At 42.4% G+C, this 27,727-nt stretch overlaps 1 protein-coding gene and 1 long non-coding RNA gene across 2 annotated transcripts in view; one reads left to right on the top strand and one right to left on the bottom strand.

The window, feature by feature from the left end:
- The window catches only part of LOC114475217 (uncharacterized), a 30,434-nt gene extending 25,315 nt beyond the window's left edge, over positions 1-5,119 (bottom strand). The window contains exons 1-2 of the long non-coding RNA XR_003675445.1: positions 4,842-5,119; positions 2,931-2,933 (exon numbers count right to left, since the gene is read on the bottom strand). This is a non-coding gene — a long non-coding RNA (uncharacterized LOC114475217). The remainder of the gene's footprint in view (positions 1-2,930; positions 2,934-4,841) is intronic.
- rsf1b.1 (remodeling and spacing factor 1b, tandem duplicate 1) lies at positions 1,942-26,049 on the top strand. The gene is made up of 16 exons (XM_028465876.1): positions 1,942-2,154; positions 14,553-14,644; positions 15,069-15,161; positions 15,518-15,723; positions 15,806-15,927; positions 16,693-18,818; positions 18,894-19,184; positions 19,260-19,364; positions 19,446-19,525; positions 20,054-20,108; positions 20,263-20,372; positions 20,843-20,910; positions 21,452-21,665; positions 21,919-22,139; positions 22,391-22,573; positions 23,575-26,049. The coding sequence occupies exons 1-16, from the start codon at positions 1,992-1,994 to the stop codon at positions 24,048-24,050; spliced, it is 4,605 nt and encodes a 1,534-aa protein (XP_028321677.1). The 5' UTR covers positions 1,942-1,991; the 3' UTR covers positions 24,051-26,049.
- The last annotated feature ends 1,678 nt before the right edge of the window (positions 26,050-27,727 follow it).

The following is a 27,727-nucleotide window of genomic DNA, read 5'->3' as shown; positions in this document are numbered from 1 at the left end:
GACTCCAGAGTAGAAGAGAGTCCAACCCCTGTCGAGAAGGCTGGTTCCAGAGCCCTTGTTATGTGTCGAGGTGAGACCGACTATATCTAGTCCGAACTTCTCCACCTCGCACACAAGCTCAGGCTCCTTCCCTGCCGGAGAGGTGACATTCCACGTCCCTAACTCTAGCTTCTGTAGCCGGGGATCAGATCGCCAAGGCCCCTGCCCTGGACGACTGCCCGATCCACATTGCACCGGCCTCATATGATCCCTCCTGTGGGTGGTGGGCCTACGGGAGGGCGGGCCCACGTCGTCCTTTCGGGCTCTGCCCAGCCGGGGCCCGTGGGCAAAGCCCCGGCCACCAGGCGCTCGCACTCGAGCCCCAACCCCGGGCCTGGCTCCAAGGTGGGGCCCCGGTAGCGCCAATCCGGGCGACGTGAACTGCCTTTGTTGTTTAATGTACATATATGGCTATTGAACCGCTCTTAGTCGGACCCGTCACCTGGAACCTGTTTGCCTTGGGAAACCCTACCAGGGACATTAAGCCCCCGACAACATAGCTCCCAGGATCATTCGGGTACTCAAACCCCTCCACCACGTTAAGGTGGCGGTTCATGGAGGAGGTAGTTTTTTTTTAGTTTTTTTTTTAGCTTTTTCATTGATTGCCAAATGATGTTGTGTTTGAGGGTGTGACGTCAGGGAGTTTTAGATTTGTTATGAAATGTGTAGCATGATAACTATTATGTTTTCATATATTTTGGCTTTCAGCAAGGACACTGTAGGGAGCTTAACCTCATCTAATCCAAATTTGTGTAAAGCATTTATGAAATTATTAACGGTATCATTTCAGTCCAAATAAATCCGACGTCGCACACCCTTGAACCTAGCAGCAGTCATGTTATTAACATCTCAGGTCAGTCTGATCCTGATCCGCAGAGATATTTGAGGAACACACACACATCGTCATCATCACTGTAGAGATAGGACTGATGACATCATCACTGTAGAGATAGGACTGATGACGTGACTGTGGCAAAACCGCCCCGGTAGACAATTGTATGAAGTAATTTATTAACGGTATTATTGCAGTCCAAACAGATCTGACATTGCACACCTTTGAACCAAGCAGCAGCCATGTTGAAAGTCTCATAATAATAATAATAATAATAATGCATCAGTTTTATATAGCGCTTTATCATAGACACTCAAAGTCGCTTTACAGAATTAAGGCATTATTCTTTCACTCCACACTTAGTGGTGGTAAACTACTATTGTAGCCACAGCTGCCCTGGGGCAGACTGACGGAAGCGAGGCTGCCACAGTGCGCCATCGGCCCCTCCGACCACCACCAACACTCACTCACACACTACATTCATACTAGGCAATGTAGGTGAAGTGCCTTGCCCAAGGACACAATGACAGATACCACTAGGTGACTGCCACCCCACTGTGGCACCTGGAATTCTCATGGCAGTCTAATCCTGATCCACATGATGCATTATTTCTGGTAGGGATTTCAGTAAGTTTTTTTTTTTTTTTTTTTTTTTTTTTTGCTGTTAGAGCATGACTTTTGCTAAATGTTGTACTGGTTTCCTTTTTCCATTGATACCTTTCACTTTTTCCGTCTTACCATTTTTGAATTATATTTCTTCAAACGTTGTGTGTTGTTGTATATTTATTTAGTTTTTTTTTAAATACCCAACTCGACAAGATTAATTGAGACCAGACTAAATAGATAAAGATTAAAAAAGGTATCTTGTTGCACTTAAAACATTGAAATCACATGCATGGCCTTTTCTTAAATTTGAAAATCCTCTTCTTGCAACGTGCTTTACAAATTAAACGTAGGAGCAAGAAAAACTACAAAATAAAACGGCGAAACTACATTACCCAATACGTTAACAATTCGAATATGCCTCTGCTTCCCACAATGCAACATCTCTCTTAAAGCGACAGGCCGTGCTTTCAAGTGTGTTCTTTTCCGGCCCGCTTGACGTTGCTAGTGTGTAAAAATGGCTGCTTTGGAGGCAGCAGCGCCTTCGATCCCTTCAGTCCCAGCTCTTTGTCCAAATTTCTCGGTGATCTGCTCCTTCTTGGACCGATATGGAGCTCAGCTGGACCTCCCGGAGCTAAGCTACCCGCAGCTGGAGCGCTATCTGCGGGAGAGCTCTTCAGGTAGGGCCGCTGTGTGACCGCGGGGTTAGCAGTTAGCATTAGCTTGCTGTGTGTTATTGTGTGTTTGCAGGTAAACGACAATGTTTCTTTCATTCTTTTGGCTTACTTGTCTGCCTATAAAGAACAACAACAGGATCTATGATTACTAATGCACTCGTTATCAACAAACATGCACTTATTTATTAACCATGTGAAGCTAGCCTTAGCCTGCTGTGTGTTATTGTGTGCTTTATAGTGTTTACCTTTAAACATCACACCACAAAGTTAATACAGTCTTGTTTTTATCACCTGAGGAATGTTTCTAGAATACGCTCTTTTTCAACTTTTAAAAACCCAGAAACAATGTTACGCGTTTTCATTTTTTTCTCCTTTAGAATAATGTAACAGGCTTTTTACCTGCATGAGCCAGCATCCCATCAAACTCAGCTGTCAGGCTTTTAGCAAGAACCGGTATTTGAATCACTTCTTAAAACATACTTTTCTCAAAAGCCTTCCCTGATTTTAAGTAACTTTAATTTGTTTTTATGTTTTCTAAACTGTTTTAATATCTGTCCTATCTTTTGTTTTCTATTGTATGGCTGCCCTTGGAAAGCACTTTCTAACGTGTTTTGAGAAGTGCTTGTTAAATGAAAATTAATTTTATATTATTATTAATAATATACATCAATGAAGATCTCCGTTGAACGATTAGCTGTAAAAAACGACAACAGAGAAGATAAGATATGTTTACTACAAACACCTGAGGGCCTTTTGTTACTGATCTAGCTGTACACAACACACTATCACACCTATTAATGTTAGGACTGTGTCAAATTTTACATAATGTCCAACATTCTTTAGTTTTTGTCCCTGTTTAATATCCACAGATGATCAATTTAAAAAAAAAAAAAGTTATTTAATGCAATCTGTATAATAATGTGTGAAATTACTGTTTTTGTGTTTGTCTCCTGTGGTTTTCAAGTATGTTTCTGTGTGTATTTATTGCTGCTGTAACAGACACATTTTCCTAACAGTGGGGCTAATAAATCAGAATCAACTTTATTGACCAAGAATGTATGTTATACACACGAGGAATTTGACTTGGTGAACTGTGCTTTCTCTAATAGTGTAAACATTAAATAATAACAATCAACTAGAAAAAATAATAATAAATATAAACAAATATAAACAGTAGTTAGACTAGAATGTGCAAAACTAAATAAAATAACAAGATAATAATAATAATAGTATATTAAATATATATATATATATATATATATATATATAATAAGATAATAGTGCAGTAGTGCATTGATGAGTAGTGCAGGAGAACATTTAAATTAAATAGTATGTACATGAACATTCTCAGTGACAGATTGATCCAGGGTTGTTATGTTAAGTTCCAGGGTTATTTCACAGAACCAGGTCTGTCTAAAGTATGAACTTATTTATGTATTATACATTTATTACTGTCTGATTTTCTTTTAAATTTAAATTAATTTACCCTGTAAAAGTGTAAAGCCTCTGAACCAGTTAAGCTAGCCTTAGTGTGCTGTGTTTACAACAAAGAATCAATGACAAAGATTTCTGTTTACAAAAAACCCAGTGTTATAAAACAACTGATTTTTTTTTTCATTATTTAATAACGTATCCATTTTTTATTTTTTATTTTAATCTCACTAAAGATAAACAAAATGAAAAAATACAATAAGTAGGACCTAATATGACCATGTCAATTTCTGCTACTTCATATGAATTCAAAGTCGTATTATATTGTATTAAACAAGATAGTTTATATTAATTTACCCTGTAATTCACCTAAATCACTAATCATCGATAATCAGGGATCTTTGATTTTGTTTCGAAAGGTTTGAATATGAAACTATATCTTTAGATGACAAAAGTATGCAGTTTAGTTTTTATAAATCAAAACTTTAGTTTGTTATTTATCAGTTTGAAAATATTTAATTGTATATTTGTTATTTTTAGAAATTAGTTTTATTTTCTTGTATTATTATTATTTTCAGTTCTTTTATTCAAGCCTATTGTCAAATGTAATATGAATTACATTTTAAAATAAATTAAACTGATTATTGTATGATTTAGTTCAACTTACTTTATTTGAAGTATCTTTTATCTTTCAATTGATTTGGGACATTATTTTTTAACCTTCAATATCAAACTTATCTGTGTAGAATTGTGTTTTTAGTAATTCTGTGGACAAAAATGTCTTGGGTGTGTTAAGGTGGAAAAAGAGGAAGGTTACCTCGTTTTGGCTGTATGACACCCTCTGCGTTGGGAAGTGATGAAAACCAGACTGAAGAGTTGGTGAATTAGTAAAAAATGATTTTATTCTAAACTAAATAAAAGAATACAAAGTGGAAACAAAAATGGTGACCCCCTGGCCAGGCGATCCAAAGACAGAGTGACAGACACAATATTAAAGCCACGTATATCTCCCCTTAGTTCCCCCCTCCCTCCTCCCCCCCCGAGAGATAGGGATAAAGACAGGGAGAAAGAGGGAGGGCAGGAGATGGAAAGAAAGACAGTTTTACTCTTTGAGTCAAAACAGTTCGCTCCTCGTTATCTGGTTGCTATGGAAACGGAGGTGTGTGCGAACTATGTGTTTGTGTGTATGAATGAATGTGTATGGGGTGTGCTATGTGAGTGTGTGTGTCTGTCCTTGTGGTTGTTTTGAAACTTCGGACAGGCTGTCCTGACCCAGAGTGAAGACAAGTTAAAGTTGAAGACATGAGAAATCACACAATGAAAAGTTACACCCCTAGGCTTAAGGATTAAAATATAAGTAATTATATTATTAAGCATAACTAATTATTCTGCCCCAACAATCCACTCTTTTTGGACAAAGTCCAACACAAAAAGCGAAATTAATTAGTGAGTTGTTTATCTTTTAGCAAAGCACAGCCCAAAACACATAAAACATTAATCAAAATTAGTGTAACTTTAGCAACCTCCTGGTCCGTAGGACAAATGATATTGACACCGTTATAACACTATGGATATAAGCATTATTTTTTTTCAGGGGACACAGGCATCCCCAAAGTTGGAGCAAGAAAAGGGAGGAAAAGTCAAAGAACCCCATAAACACATAATGAATATTACGTGAGACGAGACCATCACAATAAAATCAAATACCCTTAGCAACTAAAATCATTGGCGATCACGGCAATGAATATGGACTATATATATCACTAATAGCGAAAATACACATGGCAAAAACAATGTCAGTCAGCATAGCATAGCATAGCATATAAAACAACATGCGTAGGTGGCATCACTGAGCAGAGTCATCATCAGAATCAAAAACATGCATCATAAACACCTCAGGCTGGATCTCCATCTCTGGAACGGTTAGGCGGACGTGCCGGCTTGGGAAAGCGCTCTGCACTAAACCCTCTACTATACGACGCAAGATCGGTATACCGCAACAGAGAAGAAGAAGAACTGACACCAGTGTAATAGCGATCTTAACCAAGAGAGGGCGCCAGCCTGCAAGTAGAGTGGAAAACCAATCAGGTCCGGCCAAGCTATCCTTATTCATGGCATCGCGTAGCCTGGAAATGTTTTTGACTGCCTCTGCTATGATCTGACCGTCTGCCGTGTTATCCGGGATAAAGCTGCAACAAGATGCACCTACCATTGCGCAAACGCCTCCTTTGGCCGCGGTCTGTAGGTCTAGAACTATTCTATTTTGCAGGACCATTAAACGTATATTCGTGACCTCCCCCGAGAGGCCAGTAAGGGCCAAAAATGATGCGTTAACGAAGGCCTTAAACCTGTAGTCTAAGGTTTCGACGCGCAGCAGTGTTTTGCCCACACCCGCCCAGGGGAACAGCGAAAGAGTAACCTTCTGGCCTGTCGTCCACAGTTTATGTTCGGGGGGAACGTCCGTGCCCCAGATTGCGTCGTGTGGATCAAAACCCAAAGGAGTGTGTGATTCGCGTTTACGTCGTGACGAAAGGGGAATAGTTGAGACTACGTATGTGTGATCAGTCACATGCACGGGTGCACACACCCCATCCCAGTTGGGGGAAGCATCCATTGGTATCGCGGTTAAGCGGGGATGTGTTGATGACACAGGCATGTAAGAACAAACATAACAGTTGGATAGGCCCCTACTTTTAGCTTGATAGTGCGCGTATCGGTACCAGGTGTTTGTGAAAAACGGATGAGTAACATTGGTCGCAGCTAAAGTGTCGTGCAGGACGATATCGTTTATCCAGCGTCTATTTCTGCTTGCATTAGTCACCCTGTAAAAAGAATCATTCACATTAGGAACAACACTTGCATTCATTGGTTCAAGTCCAGTGTCCTCAATTGTCCCCCTGGAGGCCAGTAGCCAGAGGAGTACTGGAGCCGCGGACAGGACCATCGCGCCAATCGATGACCAGAACACGAGTGACATGAAACGACAGAATAGTGGCATAATTCCAGCCTGTTCCTGGGGCATAAACAGAGGGGCTCGTGACCTCTTCATCACAGCGGGAAAATGCTTGTGATCTCCCACGATGTCCTCAAGGTTGGATTTCAAAGGTTTCAACAGACCATATGCCCCGTTTGAAAGATTAGCTTGTAACCCCGGGGACTTTTTCTTCTGCCCTTCGTTGCAACTTTCAGGGCAAACAAAGGCTCCTCAAAACACTGCTCCTAATCCAGAAAAGAGGAAACGCTCCTTACTGCGGTTCCACGATCAGTGGTGATGTTGGTACTTCCTCCGTTTGACCAGTCGCCTCAAGATCAGGGTCGACTGGTGTTGGCACCTTCCTGCAGTGTGATGCGTGAATCCACGTGGCTCGCTCTGCGACCTTCACAGCCGTGTGTGTCGTCAGTTGAACCTGAAAAGGGCCGATCCACCTTCGGTCGGTCCACCTTTTTCGTCTCGCGTTGTGCACGATCACAAAGTCACCTGGAAGGATATCATGGAGGTTCTCGGTGGTAGTCAGTGGGAGGGCCGCTCGTACTCTGGACCTGTTGAGAGTAAGAATCGTAGAGAGTTGTGCACAGTATTTTATCAAACTGTCATCCTGGAGCGCTGTCTCAGCCCAGGACGAAACTGAGGGGGATAAACCCACATTGGGTGGGCGTCCAAAAAGGATTTCAAAGGGTGAAAGTTTAGACTTTGGATTAACCTGTTGTCTCATTTGAAGGAGGACAAGCGGTAAAGCTTTGATCCAGTTCAGCCCTGTCTGGTCCATGCACTTGTTCAACTTGTTTTTCAGAGTACCGTTAGCTCTTTCTACGGCCCCAGCGGACTCAGGGTGATAGCTGCAGTGTTTTCTAAGATCCATGTCTAATCTTAGTCCCAACTCTGTTATCACTTGGCTGGCAAAATGTGTGCCGTTATCAGAAGAGATTTTGTATGGAATGCCCCACCTAGGAATGATGTCAGTTAGTAGTGCTTTGGCTACTGCTGTGGCTGTCTGGTGTTTGGTTGGAAAGGCCTCTACCCATTTAGAGAACATGTCTATGATGACCAGACAGTGCTTCTTTCCTTCACATGGTGTTAGCTCAACAAAATCCATCTGCAAGTGGTGAAAGGGCATGGATGGCTGAGGATGGGCTGTCTGGCCAGTCAAAGGTTTCTTTCTGCCTGGGTTGTTTTTAGCACAGATCATACATTTCTGACAAAACTCAGCTGCAAAGGAAGAAAATCCCTTTGTGTACCACACTGTCTGAACAGCTGATATCATACCACCCTTTGACACATGGGCTTGACCGTGTGTCAATTTAGCATAAGCAGGGAAAAGAGCAGTCGGTAGGCAAGGTTTTGAATCGGGGCCGTACCAAACCCCACTCACCTGGTGACAGTCTGAGGCCTGCCATTTGTGGCGGTCGGCTGGTGTGACAAAGGCGGAAAGTTCAGACAGAGAGGCGACTGGTTGAGGAGTGGAGAGAAAGGAAGAAGAGGGAGGAACACATGTGCGGGCCGCAGACTTGGCCGCCGCGTCAGCGCGTGCATTACCACGAGAGACGTTGTCAGTAGCAGAGGAGTGAGCTGCACATTTGCAAACAGCAACAGAGGAAGGTAGCTGAATAGCATCGAGAAGAGCAGACACAAGGGTAGAGTGAAGGATAGGAGAGCCATCAGATTTGAGAAACCCACGCTGTTTCCAGAGCGCCCCAAAGTCATGCACTACCCCAAAGGCATAGCGAGAGTCAGTGTAGATTGTAGCGGACTTACCTGAGGCCTGGCGGCACGCCTCGGTGAGAGCACAGAGTTCGGCGGCTTGGGCGGAGTAGTGAGAAGGGAGCGAGGAAGAGGAAACAGTGGCTGAATCAGAAACAACAGCAAAGCCCACTTTGTTAGTCCCGGTGTCAGGGTCCCGGGATGCAGAGCCATCCACGTAGAAAATGTAGTCAGAGTTAGTGAGAGGGACAGAGGAAAGGTCAGGGCGAGGAACCAGGACCTGAGAGAGAGCAGCAATGCAAGAGTGAGGCTCTCCATCCTCCGGGAGAGGTAGGAGAGTAGCAGGGTTCAAAGTAGAACAACGGCGGACATGCACATCAGGAAGACCCAACAGGGTAGTGTGGTACTTGAGCCAGCGGGCCGCTGAGACGTGTGAGGTCTGCATGTCCCTCAGAATGGAGGTGACACAGTGAGGCACATGGAGATGCAGGGGAGCATAGCCAGTGATTTCACGAACTGAGGACACAGCAGCCTCACAAGCCGCGACTGAGCGCAGACAGGGCGGAAAGGCTCTTGCAACTGGGTCAAGTTTCTTTGAGAAGTAGCCACAAGGTTTCAGCTTGTCCCCGTGCAGCTGGCACAGGACGGAGGTCATGCAACCACCCTTTTCATCCACAAACAGTGTGAAAGGGCGTTGGAGATCAGGGATGCCCAGCGTAGGGGATGTCTGGAGAACCGTTTTTAAGCCCTCAAAAGCACGGAGGGCTTCAGGGGTCCAGACAAGGGCCTTAGGGGGTGAGTTTTTCACCACTGCCCTCAAATGACATTCGTAGCTTGAAAAGTCAGGAATGAAGTTTCTGCAGAATGAGCACATGCCCAGAAAGGACAACATTTGCTTCTTGGTCGCAGGTTTTGGGAGAGCGACAATGGAAGCCACTCTTTTGCTGGACAAGGTTTTCCCGTCACGTGAAATAGAGTGACCAATGAATTGGACGGCCTCCTGGACAAACTGAAGTTTGGAAAGTGTAGCCTTGTGGCCATGTTCATGAAGGTGAAGCAGCAGAGATATAGTGTCATGTTCACACTGTTCCTTGGAGGGAGCTGCAAGGAGTATGTCATCAACATACTGAAGCAGGGAAGATCCCTGCGAGAGGACAAGGGAACAGAGGCTCTGCTCAAGGGCAGAACAGTAAATGTGAGGGCTACACGTGAGACCTTGTGGCAGTCTGGTCCACGTGTACTGGTGTCCCTTAAACATGAAGGCAAACCAGAACTGTGAGTCCGGGTGTACTGGGATACTGAAGAATGCGTTGGCCAGGTCCACAACCGAAAAGTACTTCGCTGATGATGGAATCAGCGAAAGAATGGTGTGGGGGTTTGGAACAAGGGGAGCAGGAGGGATGATGGCTGAGTTAACAGCCTGTAGGTCCTGCACAAACCTCCACTCGGTCGGTTGGCCTTCTGGGCGAATCTTCATCACTGGAAAAATGGGGGTCAGAACTGGGGAGTCGGCAGATGGCACAATCACCTTTTCTTTTAAAAGAGAGTCGAAGACCGGTTGGATACCATCTAAGGCATCTCGTCGAAGGGGGTACTGTTTCCTGTGGGGCCTGTAGGAGGACTTAGGTGTGATCACCACAGGAGCACAGTCTCTGATGAGGCCAACGTCATACTTGTGCTTGGCCCATAGGCCAGATGGCACTGAAGACAGTAGGGGTGAGATGTCCCCTGGTTGCGGTGCTGTCAGCGAGGTCAGTCGATAGCCTGTGGACAGGCTGATGGAAAAAACCGAACGGAGGCAGTCAATGATCAGTGGGGGAACCTTAACCCGATGGGCACTCGCGGCCGGTGAATACCATGTCAAAAGGTCTTCAGTTTGTTGCCAGTCATTGGTTAGATGACAGCGCAGAACAAAAGGGCCCAAGTCCTTCCACTGAAGGTTAGGAATTTTTGCCACCGTGATGTGAGGAAAAGAGTCGGCTACGTCAAACAAAGGTAGTTGGTCTTCCGTTAGCTGTACAGCAACAGCAGCGTGTCGAGAGTCAAAGTAGAGAAAGTCGGCGGCTAAGGTGTCATTTATACAGGTGTCCCTGTAAAAGGTCTCAGCAAAGGGATGGTCTGGGTGTTGTGAGACGTGTACTGTGCAGTGGCTGTACTCAGGTTTCTTAAATGTGAGGTGCTTGGGCACATGTTGTGCGGCCCAAAATTTAAGCGTGCATGCATCATCAAAACTAACCCACCAGTTGTAAACAAAAAGTGTGCCGGCGGACTCTTCTACAGAGTCTGACAGTCTGAGGAACATTTGTGCTGGGGTTAAAGGTCGTGAGATCTCGATTCCGGCATCGGTGCAGGTGAGAACTGCTTTAAGTTTAAGAAGCAGGTCTCTGCCCAGTAGGTTCACTGGGCAGTCGTTTGAAACCACAAATTGATGGGAGAAGTGTGTGTTCCCTGCTGGCCAAATACAATAAGCAGGTGTGGACACGGGTTCGCGAGAAGTAGCACCATTAGCACAAATCGAATAAACGAAAGATGGGATGAGCTGTAGACTGCAGCGTTCGGAAAGTTTAATCACCGAGTTTGTCGCGCCAGTGTCGATCAAAAACTGAAGCGGAGTACCGTTAACAATGATTTTGGTTACCGGTAACCTTTCGTAGGCGTCGGCCTTCATGAACAGACACGATGTCGGCCCATCAAGGGAGGCCTCCGAGTCAAAAAACAACCTTTCATGCAACAAATCTCTTTGGAGGGCTTTTTGAGCTTGCACCTCTTCAGCTAGGTCTGGAAAAAGCCTAAATAACTCATCATCAGTGTGAAAATCCGGGTGTTGCAACGCGTGTCTCTTTGTGTTAATCAGTTCTATAGAATGTGTGTCTGGGGCTAAAATGGATGATGTGTCCGGTGCATTGTTAGTCGGAGGAGTAAGCGTTGTATCCTTCGGTTGGACGGTCACGGCTTCTCCCAAACCCGCGTCCGCCAGTCAATCTGCCTGTTGGTCGTTTTCCCTTGGAGGGCGACCTTCAGGTCTCCGCTTGGCAGGGTAGCGTTTTTTGTTGTTGCGTTTGGGCTTGTTCCTGTGGGGACATGTGTCTGACCAGTGGTCCGGTGCGCCGCAGATGAAGCACTTGTCTCTGTTTTCTTTTATCCTGCCACGGTCATCATGTCGTTGAGAAGTGTGGCCTTGGTGTTGTCGGAACAACGTGAGGGCAGGGAGGGCGTTTGCCAGCATAAGTCCATCATTGCCTTGTTTTGCTTTGTTTTCAAGGTCCTCAGCATGTAAGGCGTATTTGAAAATGTCAGTCCAACGATTCTTTTGCCATCCGCCAATCAGTGTTGTTTCGACTGTGGAGCGGAGAGAGGGGCGGAGCCCCGATACGAGGAAGCTTTTAGCTAGGGCCTCGTAGGACGATTCATCAGGTGTGTTGTAGCCTTGTGGCGGCTTGACGTGGCCGCTGAAGGTGTCGACACAGGCTGTCAGCCTGCGGCTGTAGTCGTCAACCCGCTCAGTAGGTAACTGCGTGCAGGCCTGAATTTGGCTCATGTCCACGCGGACGCTGAAAGTCTGAGCGAGGAGTGCGGCGGTGGCTTGGACGTGCTTTTCCCAGTCTCCATTGGGGTTCCAGCCCAAAACCGTCTGACGTAGCCCAGCATTTTGGGGTGCTTCGATGAAGATTTGAATGCGGGCATATTCAGTTGAAGTCAGCAGAGTCTTGAGAAGTCTGTTTATTTCTGACCCAGTTGGTCGCCAAACTTTACAGAATGCGATGAGAGCACCCCCAAATGGCCCTCCTCCATTTGAGATGGGTGGAAACTCATCCTTTGCTGCCGTAAGCATTTCAGGCAGCATGTGTCTGTAAACCAAAACGTTGTCTGTAGCGCCTGGGTATTCGATCATTGGAAGGCGGAAGTTCTGGATTGGAGAGTCCAAATCAGAGGTGGAGTCCACCTGCGCCCGTGATCGTGTCAGCGGTCCACAGTGGCAACCGTGGCTGATGGTGGGTGTGCTTTGCGTTGAAGAACTGGTTGTAGATTGCGGCTCTTGCACAGGTTGAACAGCATGTGGGCATGCTTGTGGGACCCAACGGGCCAAATGTGCTGCCCCAGCGTCATCGTCATGTAACGTGGGTTTGTATGATGGTGGTTGAACTTGAATTGCTGGCAAAGTGTATGAAATTGGAGGAAAAGCATTAGATGAAGTCTCTGTGGCCCCATTGTGTGTCATAGTTTGGCTGAGGGTTTCAGCTGTGGCCTGTGGGTAAATGTATGGTGGAGCTTTGGCTCCCTCTGCCGGATGACCAATAGCATTACACTGTGAATTTGGAATTTTACTTGTGTTACCCAATTCTGCCACCAGAGGGCGGCAGAGAGCCGTGGTAGAAACGTTAGAGGCAGGTGGTGACGTGGTGGAGGGTGGAGCCGTGACGTTCGGATACAATGGAGCAGGGGGTGTGGTTTGTGTGTGTGTGATGAAAGGGTTTTTGCTTGTGTGTGTAAATGTGTCAGTGTTAATTTTTTCCTGTTTTGGCATTATAACCGCTTCTTTTTTATCCCTAGCAGCCCTGTGTGCACTTTCTTTCTGCCAAATGTGTAAACAGCGTTCATGTGCCATCATTTCTTTCACATAATTGCTTTTAACCTTTGTTTTGCTCAAAAGTTGCTGTTTATGCTCAGATAGCGCGTCTCTCAGCTGTGTGAGCTGGCGTTCGCTCAAGCTGCCTCTGTTTGGAAAACCAAAGCATTCCACCCAAACCTGCAGCTTGTCACAACAATTTTCACCATACTTTTTCTTCATCTGGTCCACTAATGGTGCACTCCAGTCCACCTCCGGCTTAGCGGGGTTTACACTTAGATTATTGCCCATTATGCCCCCCGACAGTCTACCAGCTGCTGATCAGGCAGAAATGGCACGGCCGTGCTCTTAGTCACAATCTCAACTCCGGTACCGAACCGAAGGAAAAACTCACCCGCCGTCCGTCTCCAAAGATATAAAAAAATCTCTAAATCAGCGAGGCTCAACCACCGCTCTTGAAAATAAGAGTTTGGGAGATTATTCACAACAGTACCAAACTGAAGGAAAACACAACCTCCGGTACCGAACCGGGGTAAACTCGACTGTCAGGGTTCTTTTTGGGCACTTCTAATATTATTCAACTTTAACTGGACCGGAGCCACCTTCTCACGCCCCACAGCAGAGGTGTCAAAATAAAACAGAAACAAAAAAGAAGCATGAAGGCTTTGTGAACAAAAAACCAGCTTCTCACCTTTTTTAGCCGAATTGTTTGAGGTCCACCGTGGTCCGTTTTGGTCCCGTGCCAATTGTGCGACGACCCGATGCGAGCCTTCACGGAGGTATCCTGCACATTAAATGCTGGCTTAGGATCATTGACGCGTCCGTCACCCCCGTAATGGGCCGCGGGCCGCGCACACGGTCCGGACAGGGATCCTGTTCGTGACGCCAATTGTTAAGGTGGAAAAAGAGGAAGGTTACCTCGTTTTGGCTGTATGACACCCTCTGCGTTGGGAAGTGATGAAAACCAGACTGAAGAGTTGGTGAATTAGTAAAAAATGATTTTATTCTAAACTAAATAAAAGAATACAAAGTGGAAACAAAAATGGTGACCCCCTGGCCAGGCGATCCAAAGACAGAGTGACAGACACAATATTAAAGCCACGTATATCTCCCCTTAGTTCCCCCCTCCCTCCTCCCCCCCCGAGAGATAGGGATAAAGACAGGGAGAAAGAGGGAGGGCAGGAGATGGAAAGAAAGACAGTTTTACTCTTTGAGTCAAAACAGTTCGCTCCTCGTTATCTGGTTGCTATGGAAACGGAGGTGTGTGCGAACTATGTGTTTGTGTGTATGAATGAATGTGTATGGGGTGTGCTATGTGAGTGTGTGTGTCTGTCCTTGTGGTTGTTTTGAAACTTCGGACAGGCTGTCCTGACCCAGAGTGAAGACAAGTTAAAGTTGAAGACATGAGAAATCACACAATGAAAAGTTACACCCCTAGGCTTAAGGATTAAAATATAAGTAATTATATTATTAAGCATAACTAATTATTCTGCCCCAACAGGTGGTAAATTCCTGCCTTTTTTTAAAATTCACATTTAATGTCTTGTTCCCCTTTTAATATTTTATATGCCCATACCAGTTACTGATAATCACTGATCTTTAAATTCCTAAAACACTAAAATCACAGATAAATGTATTTAATGGCCTTTTATGTCCTGTGATGAGCCACAGATCAGTTCACACTCATTCTTTCTTCCTCTCCAGTTCCCAAACTGCTGGTTGATCTTCACGTGAAGCTGCTGAGAAAAATTGGCAAATCCGTGACAGCGGAACGATGGGAGAAATATCTGGTGAAAGTAAGGAATGCTTCTGTTTCCCCTCTTTTATCTGTTATTAGGAAATATATTTATTAGTTTTTCTTTTTCTTTGCCTTTTTTTTTAATTACTTTTGAACTGTTTAATGGACATTCTTTGGATTGTTTGACTCAATTCAAATAAAATTTCAGTTTGGAGCAGTGAGTGGAATGGCTCAAATAAATCCACAAAACGTTTTATTTTCCATAAAATCACGGCAGCTGCAAAAAATAAGCACTGAAATCATAAAAAGTGGTAATGGACATCCCTGTCATATTAAATGCAATAATAATGATAATAAAACATTCTATTCAGATGTATTGCCTTTAAAAGTATTATTGTGTTCTCTAAGCATCCCTTTTGAAAGGAAGAGGAGCTCTTGAGCTGATGGTTGGTGTTAATTTATGCTTTTTTTTTTTTTCCCAGACATGTCAGGAGTTAAACACGACGTGGGCCTGGGAGCTGGAGCAGAAAGGCTACAGAGAGATGACGATGGAGTGCAAGACAGGAATCCTCAAAGTGAGTGAACACCTACACTCTGACCAGTGTTTTTAGGTTTTAATTAGAACAAGGGTAATCATCTCTCCATTAATGTCATGTTTCTTTCTCTTTTTTTTAGTTTTTTTATTGAACAGATAAGATCATTTGAAACAATAAGTTAACCTAATAATAGAGCCCAATACTTTGTTTTAGTCTTTGACCCTGCTCAGCCAGTTCCTTTACATACTAAGCTAACCAATACATGGTATGTTTGGGTTAGCTTAGCATGCGGTGGTTCTGGGTTAGGGAAAAGAGTAAATAGCGGCCCGATTGAAATGTTTTCCTAATTTGACTGGGTAAACTGGCATGTAACTTCTTCTTGCTTTAATTTCCAGTATTTGTGCGAGTGCCAGTTTGACGAAAACGTAAAGTTCAAAACCGCCATTAATGACGAGGACCCAGATAAGATGCGTCTGCAGCCGATCGGGAGAGACAAAGATGGACAGATGTACTGGTTCCAGCAAGACCAGGAAAACAACGTCCGCATGTACGTGGAGGAGCAGGACGACCTGGACGGGTCATCCTGGAAGTGTGTTGTCAGGTATGGAAAGGAGAATGGCCAAATACGTCAGAGATGGCTTTGGTCAGCAGTCTTATTAATTGTGTTTATTCTGTGAATGCAGAGACAGAAACGATCTGGCTGAAGTTGTGGCACTGCTGAAAACGCAGATCGACCCTGAGCTGCTTAAAAGAGACCAAGAGAAAGAAAACGAACCTGAAGGAGACAAAGACAAGTCAGGAGAAGGTGAGAAATCACCAAACAGATCTAGCTACTTTTTTTTACTGATTTATTCCTTTGATCTGGTCTGTTTTTATTGTGCTTTCATTGTATTATTATCATACTTATTCTAGTATATCCTGGTTTTACTTTCTTTTAGTCCTATGCAGTTCTTGTCTTGTGCTTACTCTCTATGAATTAACTTTGACTGAAAGTACAGGTGAAATAACCTTGAACCTCATCATTTAACCATCTAGATTTTGTTCATTACACTACGTGCTAAGCTAACCAAAACCATGTGGGACTGGTGTCTGGTATGGCGTTCTTTCACAGTTTCAGAGCTAGACAGCAAATTTACAATCTGCATTATGTAGAATGCAAAACTAAATGTTTAAGTTTTCTTACTCCTCACCTGTAAAAATATAAAACGTAATGGCGTTTGGACAAAAACAGATTTTAAAGGGAAAATACCTCCAAAAGCACACTATACAATGTAAAAATTAGGGTGTTTGGAAGGTAAATAAAACAGCCACTGCATAGACTGTCAGATGATGCTCAGAAAGATGTGGAGTTTGCAGTTTAACAGCAGCAGGTCATATGTGCCTTTATGAATGATTTAGTTTTTTTCTAAATACCTTTGGTCATTTCCCTTTTACAGGAATTGATGTAAATTTTATACGTCTGTAGCAAAAGACTGAAACAGATCTATTGTTTCTATGTGTGTGACAAAGAAACAGACATTTTATGAAGACACTGTCATTAACATATACGCTTTGTTTTTACATAACTCAGATGATGTTAAGAAGAAAGAGGACACGTCAGACGAAGACAGCAAAGACACAAAGAAGACTGAATGTCCAATCTCACCGAAGACAGAGCCCACTGTTAATGCAAATCAAGGTGACAGCCTGAAGTCTGAACCCAAATCTTCTCTAAATGGTGTCATTGAAGACAAATTGAAGGCTGGGAATCACACAGCCATCAAAGAGGAGCCAATGGACGTCACCGACTCTCGTGCTGGTGATGCCTGTTCACTGTTGAAAGAGCAAAAATGTGAAGAGGTGAAGAAAACCAGCACAGAGGAGCTGCATCAGAACACTAAGAACGAGGAGCAGGCTAAGATTCCCCTGAAAAAGAGGGGGATGAAGTTCAGTGAAGGCTTTGATAAGTTCTCCTCTGTTGCATCTCGGCATCCACCAGTCTCTAATTTAAAAGAGCTCTCCAAAGCTGAAGGAGCAAAAAAGCCTTTGGATGTCACTGAGCATGTCAACGGACTTCTGTCAGAGAAAGAGTTGCTAAAGGATGGCAAGGAAGAGCCGATGGCTGTAGACAATTCAAACAAGGACAAAAAAGAAACTCTAGAGGAGTTAAAAACCTCTGACCCACAGATTGCAAATGAAAGTCCTCCAAAAAAAGAAGAGACTAAAACCACTTCATTACAACCTGTGCTTCAAAAACCAGACAAAGCACTGATCAGCAGGAAAACAGAAGAAGAAAAGGAAGTCACAAACAAGTCGGAGAAAGTCGATTTTAATAAACGAGTGAGGCTTGATAATCAAATCTCAGAAAAAACATGTGAGCTCGCAAAGGAACCGGCAGAGAACACAATCACAAGCACCAACTGCAATGACAAAGTGACAGGTAAGGCTTCTACGATTCCAGACGATTCTAAGATTGAGCGAGCGGTAACGAGTGCTAAAAAAGGCCTGATGGGAGCAAAGGAGGAAGACCAAACTGATAAGAACTCTGAGGGACTAAAGACGACAAAAGAAGAGGGAGAAAAGCCTAATTTGTGTGAGCAGAAGCCCAAAATCCTGTCAACGGAAAACCTGGTTGATGATAAATCTTCAAATGGTGACATGGAGGATGAAGTGAAACTTAAAGACCTTCCAGCTGAAAAATCAGAGGAAAAACCAGCTGAAATCAAGAACAAAAAATCCAATGGAACTGGAGAAACCAAACCCCTAAGTATGAGGAAAGATGACTCCCCTGAGGAACCCAAACCCCAAAGTATGGGAAAAGACCTAGACTTGTCTGAAGAACCCAAGCCCCAAAGTACAAAGAAAGACCGTGACTCATTTGAGAAACCCAAAGCCCCAAGTACGAAGAAAGACATTGATTCATCTGAACAACCCGGACCCCTAAGTACGAGGAAAGACCTCGACTCACCTGAAAAACCCAAACCCTTAAGTACGAAGAAAGACATCGACTCGTCTGAGGAACCCAAACCCCAAACTACGAAGAAAGACATTGACTCGCCTGAGTCACCCAACCCCCAAAGTACGAAGAAAGACCTAGACTCTTCTGAGCAACCTAACCCCCAAAGTACAAAGAAAGACCTAGACTCTTCTGAGCAACCCAACCCCCAAAGTACAAAGAAAGAACTTGTCTCATCTGAAGAACCCGAACCCCAAAGCACAAATAAAGACATCACCTCATCTGAGGAACCCAAACCCCAAAGTACAGGGAAAGACCTTGACTCTTCAACTGACAAACGTCCAACAAAAAACTTAACTGATCTGCCCACTGTCGAGAATGGAAAGGAGGAAGCAATTGCAAATGGTGAGGAAACGTTTGCCATCGACCAGCAGTCCTTTGTCAAGGCGGTGCATGTGCGCAGGAAAAACAGAACGCTGGCACATCGAAGGAAAACCTTTCTGCAGCAAGAGGAGCAGCAAGGCGTCATCGAGTCCGAGTCTAACACAGGGATGTCGCTGCGAAGGTCTCCCCGGATATCCAGGCCGACGGCAAAAGCCGTGGACATCCAGGATAGGAAGTTGGAGAATGTTCAGAGCAGTCCACCTCAGAACAAAGAGGACAACAAGGACGAGGAGGAGGATGAAGAAGAGGAGGTGAAGGCAGTTCAGAAGAAACCAAGACAGAACAAGTCGGATCAGGAGGGTCAGACCAAACCAAAGGTGAGAGGAACCTCTTTATAGCAGGAACGAGCTCCGTCTTTCTTCATTCTGTAAACTCTACTGCTTCCTTTTTAGGGGCGGAAACGGCGGAAGACGCGTTGGTCAAACACTCGAGCGCGGCGCAGGAAGAAAGACTCCGATGGCGAAGACTGCACCGAGTCTAGCGAGGACGAGGAGACCGAGGAGACCGAGGAGGAGGAGGAGGATGACGACAGCGATGAGGACTACAAGGTGGAGCATACTCGGAAGAGGAGAAACCGACATCGCGAGAGGCGGAGCTCTGCCTCCTCCACATCTTCTGATGACGACCTACCACCCAATGACGATCCGTGCAAACACTGTGGCCTTCCCAACCACCCTGAACTAGTGAGAAAATGCAGAATCACAAGTTTCTGTTTCCAACCGATGTAGTCTAACATCTGTCTGCTTCTTTGTCACCAGATCTTGCTTTGTGACTCGTGCGACAATGGCTACCACACGGCCTGCTTGCGACCACCTCTCATGATCATCCCTGATGGAGAATGGTTCTGTCCGCCCTGCCAGCATGTTTGTACCCATCACCCCCTGCTCTTTAATCTTTAGCCCTGCTCAGCCAGCTAGTAACCAACATGCTTTTTTTCTCTGCAGAAGCAGCTCTGCGACAAACTGGAGGAGCAGCTTCTGAACCTGGACGCCGCTCTGAAGAAAAGGGAGCGTGCCGAGAAGAGGTGAGGCACTTATTAATGCTTTCATTCATATTTATCACACTTTTGACTCTTACTAATACAAAACTTTAGCTTCCTCTGCCACATCACGGGACGGCAGAAGAAAACTCTAACAGAGATTTAAATGTCTGAGAATGTCTATAAACTATAAACCCATTCAGCCAAAAGAATATGATCACTGCTGATGCTCTGTGTCGTGTCATTAAGCTTTTGCCCTCAAATATTTTGTTAGAAACAGAAAAAAAAAAAAAAAAAATCAACTTTTGAGATTGTGATGTGTATTTAATACACAGTTTAGAAGGAAAGTTATTTTGCCTTGCCTCCCTGTATGCATCAATACATAAATAAGAGTTAAAATTTGAGATGAGGATTAAAGTTGATGTGATGTTTACTACACACATTACTAGCAATGGCTTTTAACATCTTGTTGAGATGTTTTGAATGTTGGCAGGTTTGATTTCCAACCTATGTTTACCTAATGAAATGACCTTGGAGTGTAGATGTAGAATTCATTGTTTTGTTCTCTTTCAGAAAAGAGAGGCTGATTTACGTTGGAATCAGTTTGGAGAACATCATCACACCTTCTGTGAGTAACACTGTAAAGTGTCCACAGAAAATAATCCTTATTTGTCTGTAAAGGTTGGGCTTTCAGTCTATAGATGCCTGTCTTTGGGCCTGAATGTTTGTCTGTCCGTAAGTGCTTGGCTTTCTGTCTGTAAACACTGTATCTGTAAATACAGGTGGAAACAGAGGACAAACCAGAGATCCTGATCAAAGAGAAGAAGGAGGTGAAGAAGAGTAAGAGCTGGGGTCGAAGGTCGACGAGGGCCAAGAAGACCATCAGCTACAGGTTTGAAACGCAGAGGTCACAAATTACATTAGAAAATGCACTCTGAAGTTTGAAAGTGATGATTCCGTAGCATGTTTTGATTAACTTAGCATGTAGCAAAGTTGGATGAGCAGAGTAAAGGGACGGGGCTATGTTATCAGGTTTACGTATTGGTTCCAATTGTCTTTGGCCATTTTTAGCCAATGAGTTACCAGACCTATAAGTACTTTGCATTTGTGAAGGATAAAGATTGAAATAAATTGCTGTCTTACTGTATGTAAAAATAAGTGAAATGTCAGCGAATTTGCTAGAAATGACTTATGGAGTACTTCATGGTTCAGGCCTGGGTCCTAGATGTTTTATGTTAATATAATTTAGTATTCCCTCTATGCAAAACCTCACTGCATCTAATTAAAAACTGAGCTCTTAATATTGGTATTTTGTTGATGTCTCGATTTATTTATTTTTTTCTTTTTCTGATCAATGGACAGATTTGATGAGTTTGATGAGGCAATAGAGGAGGCCATTGAGGAGGACATCAAAGAAGCTGAAGGAGGAGGTGAGAAACACATCTGAGCGTCTACTGCACCATCTTTGAGGGTTTGATCTCATGTCAAAGCTTGTGTCCTTTCTAAGGTTGTGTTCAGGTTCATGTAAACACTGCGTGACAGCATTAAAGCATGGACTGTCGTAATTTGTCACCAGATACAATGCTCACCACTTGAACTGATTCAACAGTTGACCTGGTGTCCATTATAACTTGTGATTTTGTTCTGGTGGCTGGTGGTTTTAATGTCTTAAAGTAAGCATTATGTCTGTGTTCAAAAATAGTTTAAAACAATTTAAAAGCATGATCCACATATTTATTCTGCACCAGTAAATGCTTGGTGTCACCAGGTATAATAATCACCATTTGAGCTGGAACACCAACTGGCTCGGTGCTCTTTTATGAGCACTTTTGCCCTCTTTACAGCATCTGGAGACAAATCCTGCTCCTCAGAGCCTCCATCAGCTCAAAGTTCTCTGCTTTCCTCAAGTCTGTAGAAAGTTCTGAAGCTGTAAGCTGATGTTTTGGTGATGTATTTCTGATGTATTATCAGGAGCTGGACGAGGTAAAGACATGGCTAACATCACGGGTCTCCGTGGAAAGGATATGTCCGCCATCCTCCAATCCGAGGAGGGCAAAGAGAACGGACCGCCTCCTCGGCCGAGCACCGCCCCACCTCGGAAGAAGAGACGGCGACTCAACGATCTGGACAGCGACAGCACGGTTGATGAGGAAGAGAGTGAGGAGGAGTTCCGTCTCAGTGAAAGGTGCATCCACGCTTATATTTGTTTTATTTACACAAGTGGAAAAACAAAATTCCTTGAAACAAACACGCACACATCTTTGAGTTAGTTCCATTTTTCCATTATTTTTAGTTCAGTCTTGCTCAGAGGTCAGCAACTTGTAGCTCCCAAACTTTTTCTGATAGTCTGTGCATTGGCTGTGTGGATTTTGGCATTCATATTTTGAAAAATGGGAGGAAAAACGTTTTTGCTGAATGCTTTGCATGTTTCTGTTCAGCTCGGAGGAAGAGTTTGTCGGGTCAGAAAACGGATCGGAAGCGGAGACGGATCCGGATGTCAACAGCGACATAGGCAGCGACATCGGCAGCAGAAGGCGTCGGTCGAAAGCCAGGAAGTCAATTTTCTGTCGGCGGAGCTCCAGAAAGCGTCGGAGGCCAAAAGGCTACTCGGATGATGAGGAAGAAGAGACAGACGAGGATGACGAGGAAGAGGAAATTGGTAAATATATACTTGCAAAATAATAAAATACTATAAAACAACAATAAAAGAACAGATTTAGAAGATGTATAGGCCAATGAACTAAATTCTTCAGACAATGGGAAATGGACAATGGTTTAGTCTTTTTTGTATTAATGTCATCTAGTGGACATCAGAGGAATAATTGAAAAGATGTAGAACATGCAGCTCAGTCTGTTAGAGCTTGTGAAGTCCTGCGCTTTGGCCCTGACCTGTTTAAATGTTGTGTTCAGTGACCGAGGGCTCCAGCGAGTTCAGCGATAGTGACCTAGATGTGAGTCGAAGGCGATCCCGGCGCAGCAAGAAACTGCAGGTGAATTACTGCGAGACGTCGGAGTCCGAAGGATCGCAGAACGACACCAACAAACGCAACAAAGTGAAACGACGACGGCTGCACCACAGCTCGGACAGCGACGGTCAGTCAGAAATATCTCGTACTTGTATCAGTACAAACGTACAAAGAGTAGATCTGCTCCTGTTCTTTGTTACAGATATATAAATAACAGATCTCTTACTGTTAAAGTGAAATGACAAAATGTAAAAGCAAGAACCAAATCGTCTATGAAGGCACATTAACAGGCAGCTGTTTATCTCCTCCACATCTTAGAGCTTTTTCTGACACTGAAATTTTTGGATACATTTTGTCTTTGAAATTATTCTGTTTTTTGTATTTTGTGTGTCTTGATAGTGGTATTTTTCCAGACAAGGAATATGGAAACTGGCAAATGATTCTTTGCATTCCACATATTGCAAACTTTAAATGTGCTGTTGTCTTCTGAGACTGTGAAGGAACTCCATACCAGCAACCAGTTCCACATGTTTTGGTTAGCTTAGCATGTAGCGTGGCTAGCTAAGCAGGGGTAAATAAGATTGATAAGGTGAAAAAATTGACTAATAATTATTGTGTAAACTGTTTAAACCTACTAACGATAGTCAGAGATTAGGTGTTAACTTTTTTTTTTTAGTGGATTAAAAAAAACTTATCATACTTAATTATTATTCAGACTTTTATTAGTAAGTTAGTTGTTGGTAATCTTATTTCCTGTAATTATCTCATTATTTAATTATTTCTTTATTCAATATGTTATTTAATAATTTTTTACTTATTTAGTTTCATTATCTGGGATATGATTATCTAGTTATCAAGTTATTTAATTTATCTAGCTATCAACTTATTTAGTTACATAAAAATGTAGTTTAATTATCTAATTGATTGGGTATTAACTTAATGGTCTGAATAAACAAAGAAGAAAGATTATCATCATGTGTGGCATTAAAACCTACAAACACTGGTCAGAGTTTAGGTGTTCACTCACTTCTTGTTTTTTTGAACCTCCTGAGGTGTCCTGAATCCTGGGGTGAATCTTTCAAACTCACCTGATCACTAAAAGATGTTCTTCATTGTTTTTGTTCCCAGCGAGTTTCTCCAGAGATTCTGAGGAGGAGCCACGGGACCGCAGAACCAGCAGGAGGGCCGACTCCTCCTCTGAGGACTCCCGGAACCGCCGCAGACGCCTGGCGCTGAAGCGGCGCCGAGCGTCTGAAGAGGACGACTCTGACAATTCGGACGATTCGTCTGAGGAGGACCGGCCTGTCCGGAAACGTGTGAACCGCATTGATTCGGACGACGAAGAGGAAGAGGAGGAGGAGACAAAGGAGGTAACTGAGGTAAAGGAGGCAAAGGAGAAGAAGGACGAAGACTCAAAGGTAACAGAGACATCGCCCAAAAATGGACAAACTCGGGACGCCGCCGCTGCCTCCACTCTTGGCCACACGGAGACACCAAAGAGCGCAGCTAAAGACACAGATGCACCGGCGCAGGAGGAAGATGAGGATGACCTGCTGGGGGTGACGGACCTCGTGGACTATGTTTGTAGTAACGAGCAGCTGTAGAGACTACAGCAAAGAGTTGGTAACAGCTGTAAGAACTACGTAAAAAACTATGTGGACTGTTCAACAACTATAAAGACTTGGTACTGTCTCTGCTTCAGTGCTGTCATATTTTTCTAAAGCTTCACTTTATTATTCCCAACAACATCTCCATCTTCATCATTGTCAACGCCGATTCACTGCTGCTGTTTCTATGGTAACAGTAAGGATGCCCTCTCAGTGTTTTCTTCTTGGTCTAATCAAAGTCTGTCGGTTGTTTCCTCCGTGTGTGACGGCGGCGTCTCAGTGCCACATCAGACCGAAAGTCATTAGTTTAACTCTGAGTCACCCTGGATTTTTGTTTTTTTTAACTTTATTTATTTATGGACTTTTGGGGATACTTAAATATACTAAAATTACTAATAAAATAAATTAGAATCTTGTCTTCATTATCCCATTGATGAACTTCAAATTTTCTTTAAATTGGTTCTAATTTTTTTAATGCACTTTCTGACCTCTCTTTCATCAGTTTTTGGTAAAGAAGTTTGACTCTTACACTATAGATTTTTCATATTCTTGCTTTTTTAAATTTTTTTCTCCTGACCTCATTTTTGACATTCCTACATTAAGTTTTTTTCCCCTACTTAATTCTTCTGTTAAATTTTTGGGATAAAAATAGTTTTTGTCCTCCATACATTTTGTTCAGTGGAATTTTGGATTTTCAATTTTTAGATTTTTAAATTGTTCACATTTTACTTGTGGATCTGGTTTCATTTTCTCACTTTTGAAACATTGTTGCCTTTTAATATTAATCATTGTTGTTGTCTTCACTGATCATTGCGGCTGTTTTTCAATGATGTTCCTCTAATTTTCTTCCTTTTTATGATTTATTTTTTTGTCTTTTCTACTTTCTATTTGCTTTTCTATCCTGTGGCACTGAAATCCCGTCTGCACATCACATCACTTCAAACACTGTGCTTGTGTATTAGTTTTTAAATCAAATAATTGACGTTTTAAAATTTCCAATGCTGAAATATCATAGGAATATTTGAAACAAAAGCTTGGGTTCTACACATACAATAAGTGGATCTAAGGGCTGGATTTTTGTGTTTATTCCACATTTGATCAGTTTTTCAGTATAAGCTAAAACACAACAGCTCCAGTTTCACTCATTGGGTTGTTAATAATTTTTCTGTTGATAATGTTTTTGATGATTTCAGTAGATTTTTAAAGTTCAGTTAAGAGTCTTTGTCTTTCCACTAAACTTTAAATGTTCTCACAATCAGAAAAGTTTAAAATTCCAATGCTTTTGGCTTCAAAACCAACAAATATTACATGGCTGGTAAAAAAATTAAAAAAAACTCAAATGTTTCTGTTTTGCCTCAAACTGTCCCACAAATGGGTAAATGTACATATTTTAATAGTTTATAATATAGAGTAGTTTTTTGTACTATTATTTTAAACTTTTTGTTATTACCATATTTGAACACTAAGCGGAATCTGTGTCAAAATGTCAAGCCTCCGTTTGTCTATGTTGGTGTTATTTGCTTACTTTTATTTTCATAAACATTGACGGATTTATCTCCCGAACTGTTTTTCTTTTTTTTTTTTTTTTTTTAATCATTTCTATGACTTGAGTATCCTGCTTTTGCAATCTCTGCCCAGAAAAACATGAAGCAAGTAGTCAGAATAAAGCTTTCTGTGAGAACATTTCAAAATAAAAGCACTAAAGCAATCTCTTGATGACACATATGTAATCTCAAATTTGGTTATGTTAGGCAAAAATAATTAAGACATGACATTTCAAAATAAAAGCACTAATGTAATGTGTTAATGAAACATCTAACCTCAGTTTTTTTTACACAATAATGATGAAGAAATAAAACTTTCTGTATACAAGCTACATGTACAAAAGCAATATAAGGAGTGTTTTATTTTGACATGTGTGCCCGAATTGACTTTATGGGCCATGGCTAGAATTTTTTAAAAACATGTCTTTTTTTTTTTTTTTTTTCTTTCTTTTTTCTTTTAAAAAAATGTAAACACAGATATTCTTTTTTTTTTTTTTTTACCCGACGAGGTATTTGTGTGTCATGAGAACATCGCCTTAGGCCAATTATTTGGAAATGTTTAAGTTTTTTTTTTTTTTTTCATCTCAACGTGAATTTTATTTCATTTTCTCCGTTAACAAAAAATGAGGTTACATATGTGTGTCACATGAATATTGTTTATAATATTTTGTCTCATCGAAGGTCCGGGAAAGTGTTCTGTCTAATTTGTTTCTGCGATGTTTGAGTATACGTTATGAGGATTTTGTCCAATTGTGTAAGAAAAGCCAAGTAATAAGGAAACTAGTGACTGCAGCGCCCTCTGCTGGAACCAGTCTGTGTATATTTGTAGTTTTTCAGCTGTAATATATTTAACAATGTTTTTTTAACTGTCGTAAAAATAAAAACGCGCAAACTGTCAGAATTGCCGTTTTTAATTGTTTTTTTTGTTTGTTTTTTTTTTATATAGAAGAAGCAGAGTATTTGTGAAAATAGGAAACTTTACTCTCGGGTCGCTTACTGAAGAAATCGCAAAAAACAATGCGAAAATGAAGAAAGGGTAAAAAAAAAAAAAAAACTAAAATTTCCCCAGCATGGTCTTTGGATGAACAACCACTTTATTTATCGCTCTGACCAATGGAAGACTTTAAAGGTGGAACTTTAAGCGTAGATGGTAGCTTGTTACACCTCCTGCACGTGTTGCCATGGAGCGTGTGATGGTGGGCGGAGTCCAAGCGGGAGCCAACGACTGAAGTGTTACAGTCTTTGTTTACCTCATGATGAATGTGTGTAGACTGATAGGCTGGTTGTTGTTGTTTATCTGCCACAATGTTTTTTGTTTACTATTATTTCTTATAAATTGGATCTTGTACATTTGTCATAATAAAATGGTTTTAAGCCTTGCGTTGCTCTTTTTTAATCAAACATACTCTACGCACTACATTATTTTCAAGCTTGATTATTGATTTTATTTTGAAAAGTATTTAAATTGTTTTTTTTAATCTTTCATATTAATTTATTATATTTGGATAACTAAAAATAAGGAGGATATTTCATCAAAGTGTTCTCAATAGAGCCAGGCTTATGGTTTAAACTTGGTTCAGCTAAGCCGTTGGTGACCACGCTGGCTTTTACCATTTCATCAAACTCTTCTCAGCTTCAAGCTCCCCAGCTGAGCCAAGCCAGCTGACAGTGTTTAGCTTAAGTGCACATCCTCATAAGACCCACGAGATTGATCAGATTTTATTTGTATGTTATGAAAGAAGTCTGGAAGTATTATATTTTGGAAATAGTGCATCAAGTAAAAGTAATTTTAATTTGATTATTTTAATTTTTGTATATATATATATATATATAGTTTTTTTTTTTTTTTCCAGCATCATAGCCTATGCATCATAGACACACACTGATGGAGCCGCTATACCCTCTAACTTAAGGCCCGGGGGCCAAATACAGCCCTTTAGAGCGTCCAATGCGGCCTGCAGGTGAAAGTACAGATGAATGAGAAAACAATAATTATTCAAAATAATTCAGTTGTAGATATGTCAGCCTCTCCAAAATCACACATTTAATGAACCTCCACAATATTTGGAGGGCTTACAGTTTTATTTTATTTTATTTTTTTTTAATTATTCAGTTTATTTCCGACATGGT

Source organism: Gouania willdenowi, chromosome 14 (genome assembly GCF_900634775.1).
Source record: "Gouania willdenowi chromosome 14, fGouWil2.1, whole genome shotgun sequence".
Taxonomy (NCBI): Eukaryota; Metazoa; Chordata; class Actinopteri; order Blenniiformes; family Gobiesocidae; genus Gouania; species Gouania willdenowi.
This window is presented reverse-complemented; position numbering and strand designations above follow the sequence as displayed.

What these genes read in the sequence shown, in the direction of transcription:
- rsf1b.1 (XM_028465876.1), top strand. Translation starts at nt 1,992, where the DNA reads ATGGCTGCTTTGGAGGCAGCAGCGCCTTCGATCCCTTCAGTCCCAGCT. An exon ending in CAAAGACAAGTCAGGAGAAG is followed by an intron (nt 15,928 to 16,692) that starts GTGAGAAATCAC and finishes TACATAACTCAG; the next exon opens with ATGATGTTAAGAAGAAAGAG. An exon ending in AAGAAGACCATCAGCTACAG is followed by an intron (nt 20,373 to 20,842) that starts GTTTGAAACGCA and finishes ATCAATGGACAG; the next exon opens with ATTTGATGAGTTTGATGAGG.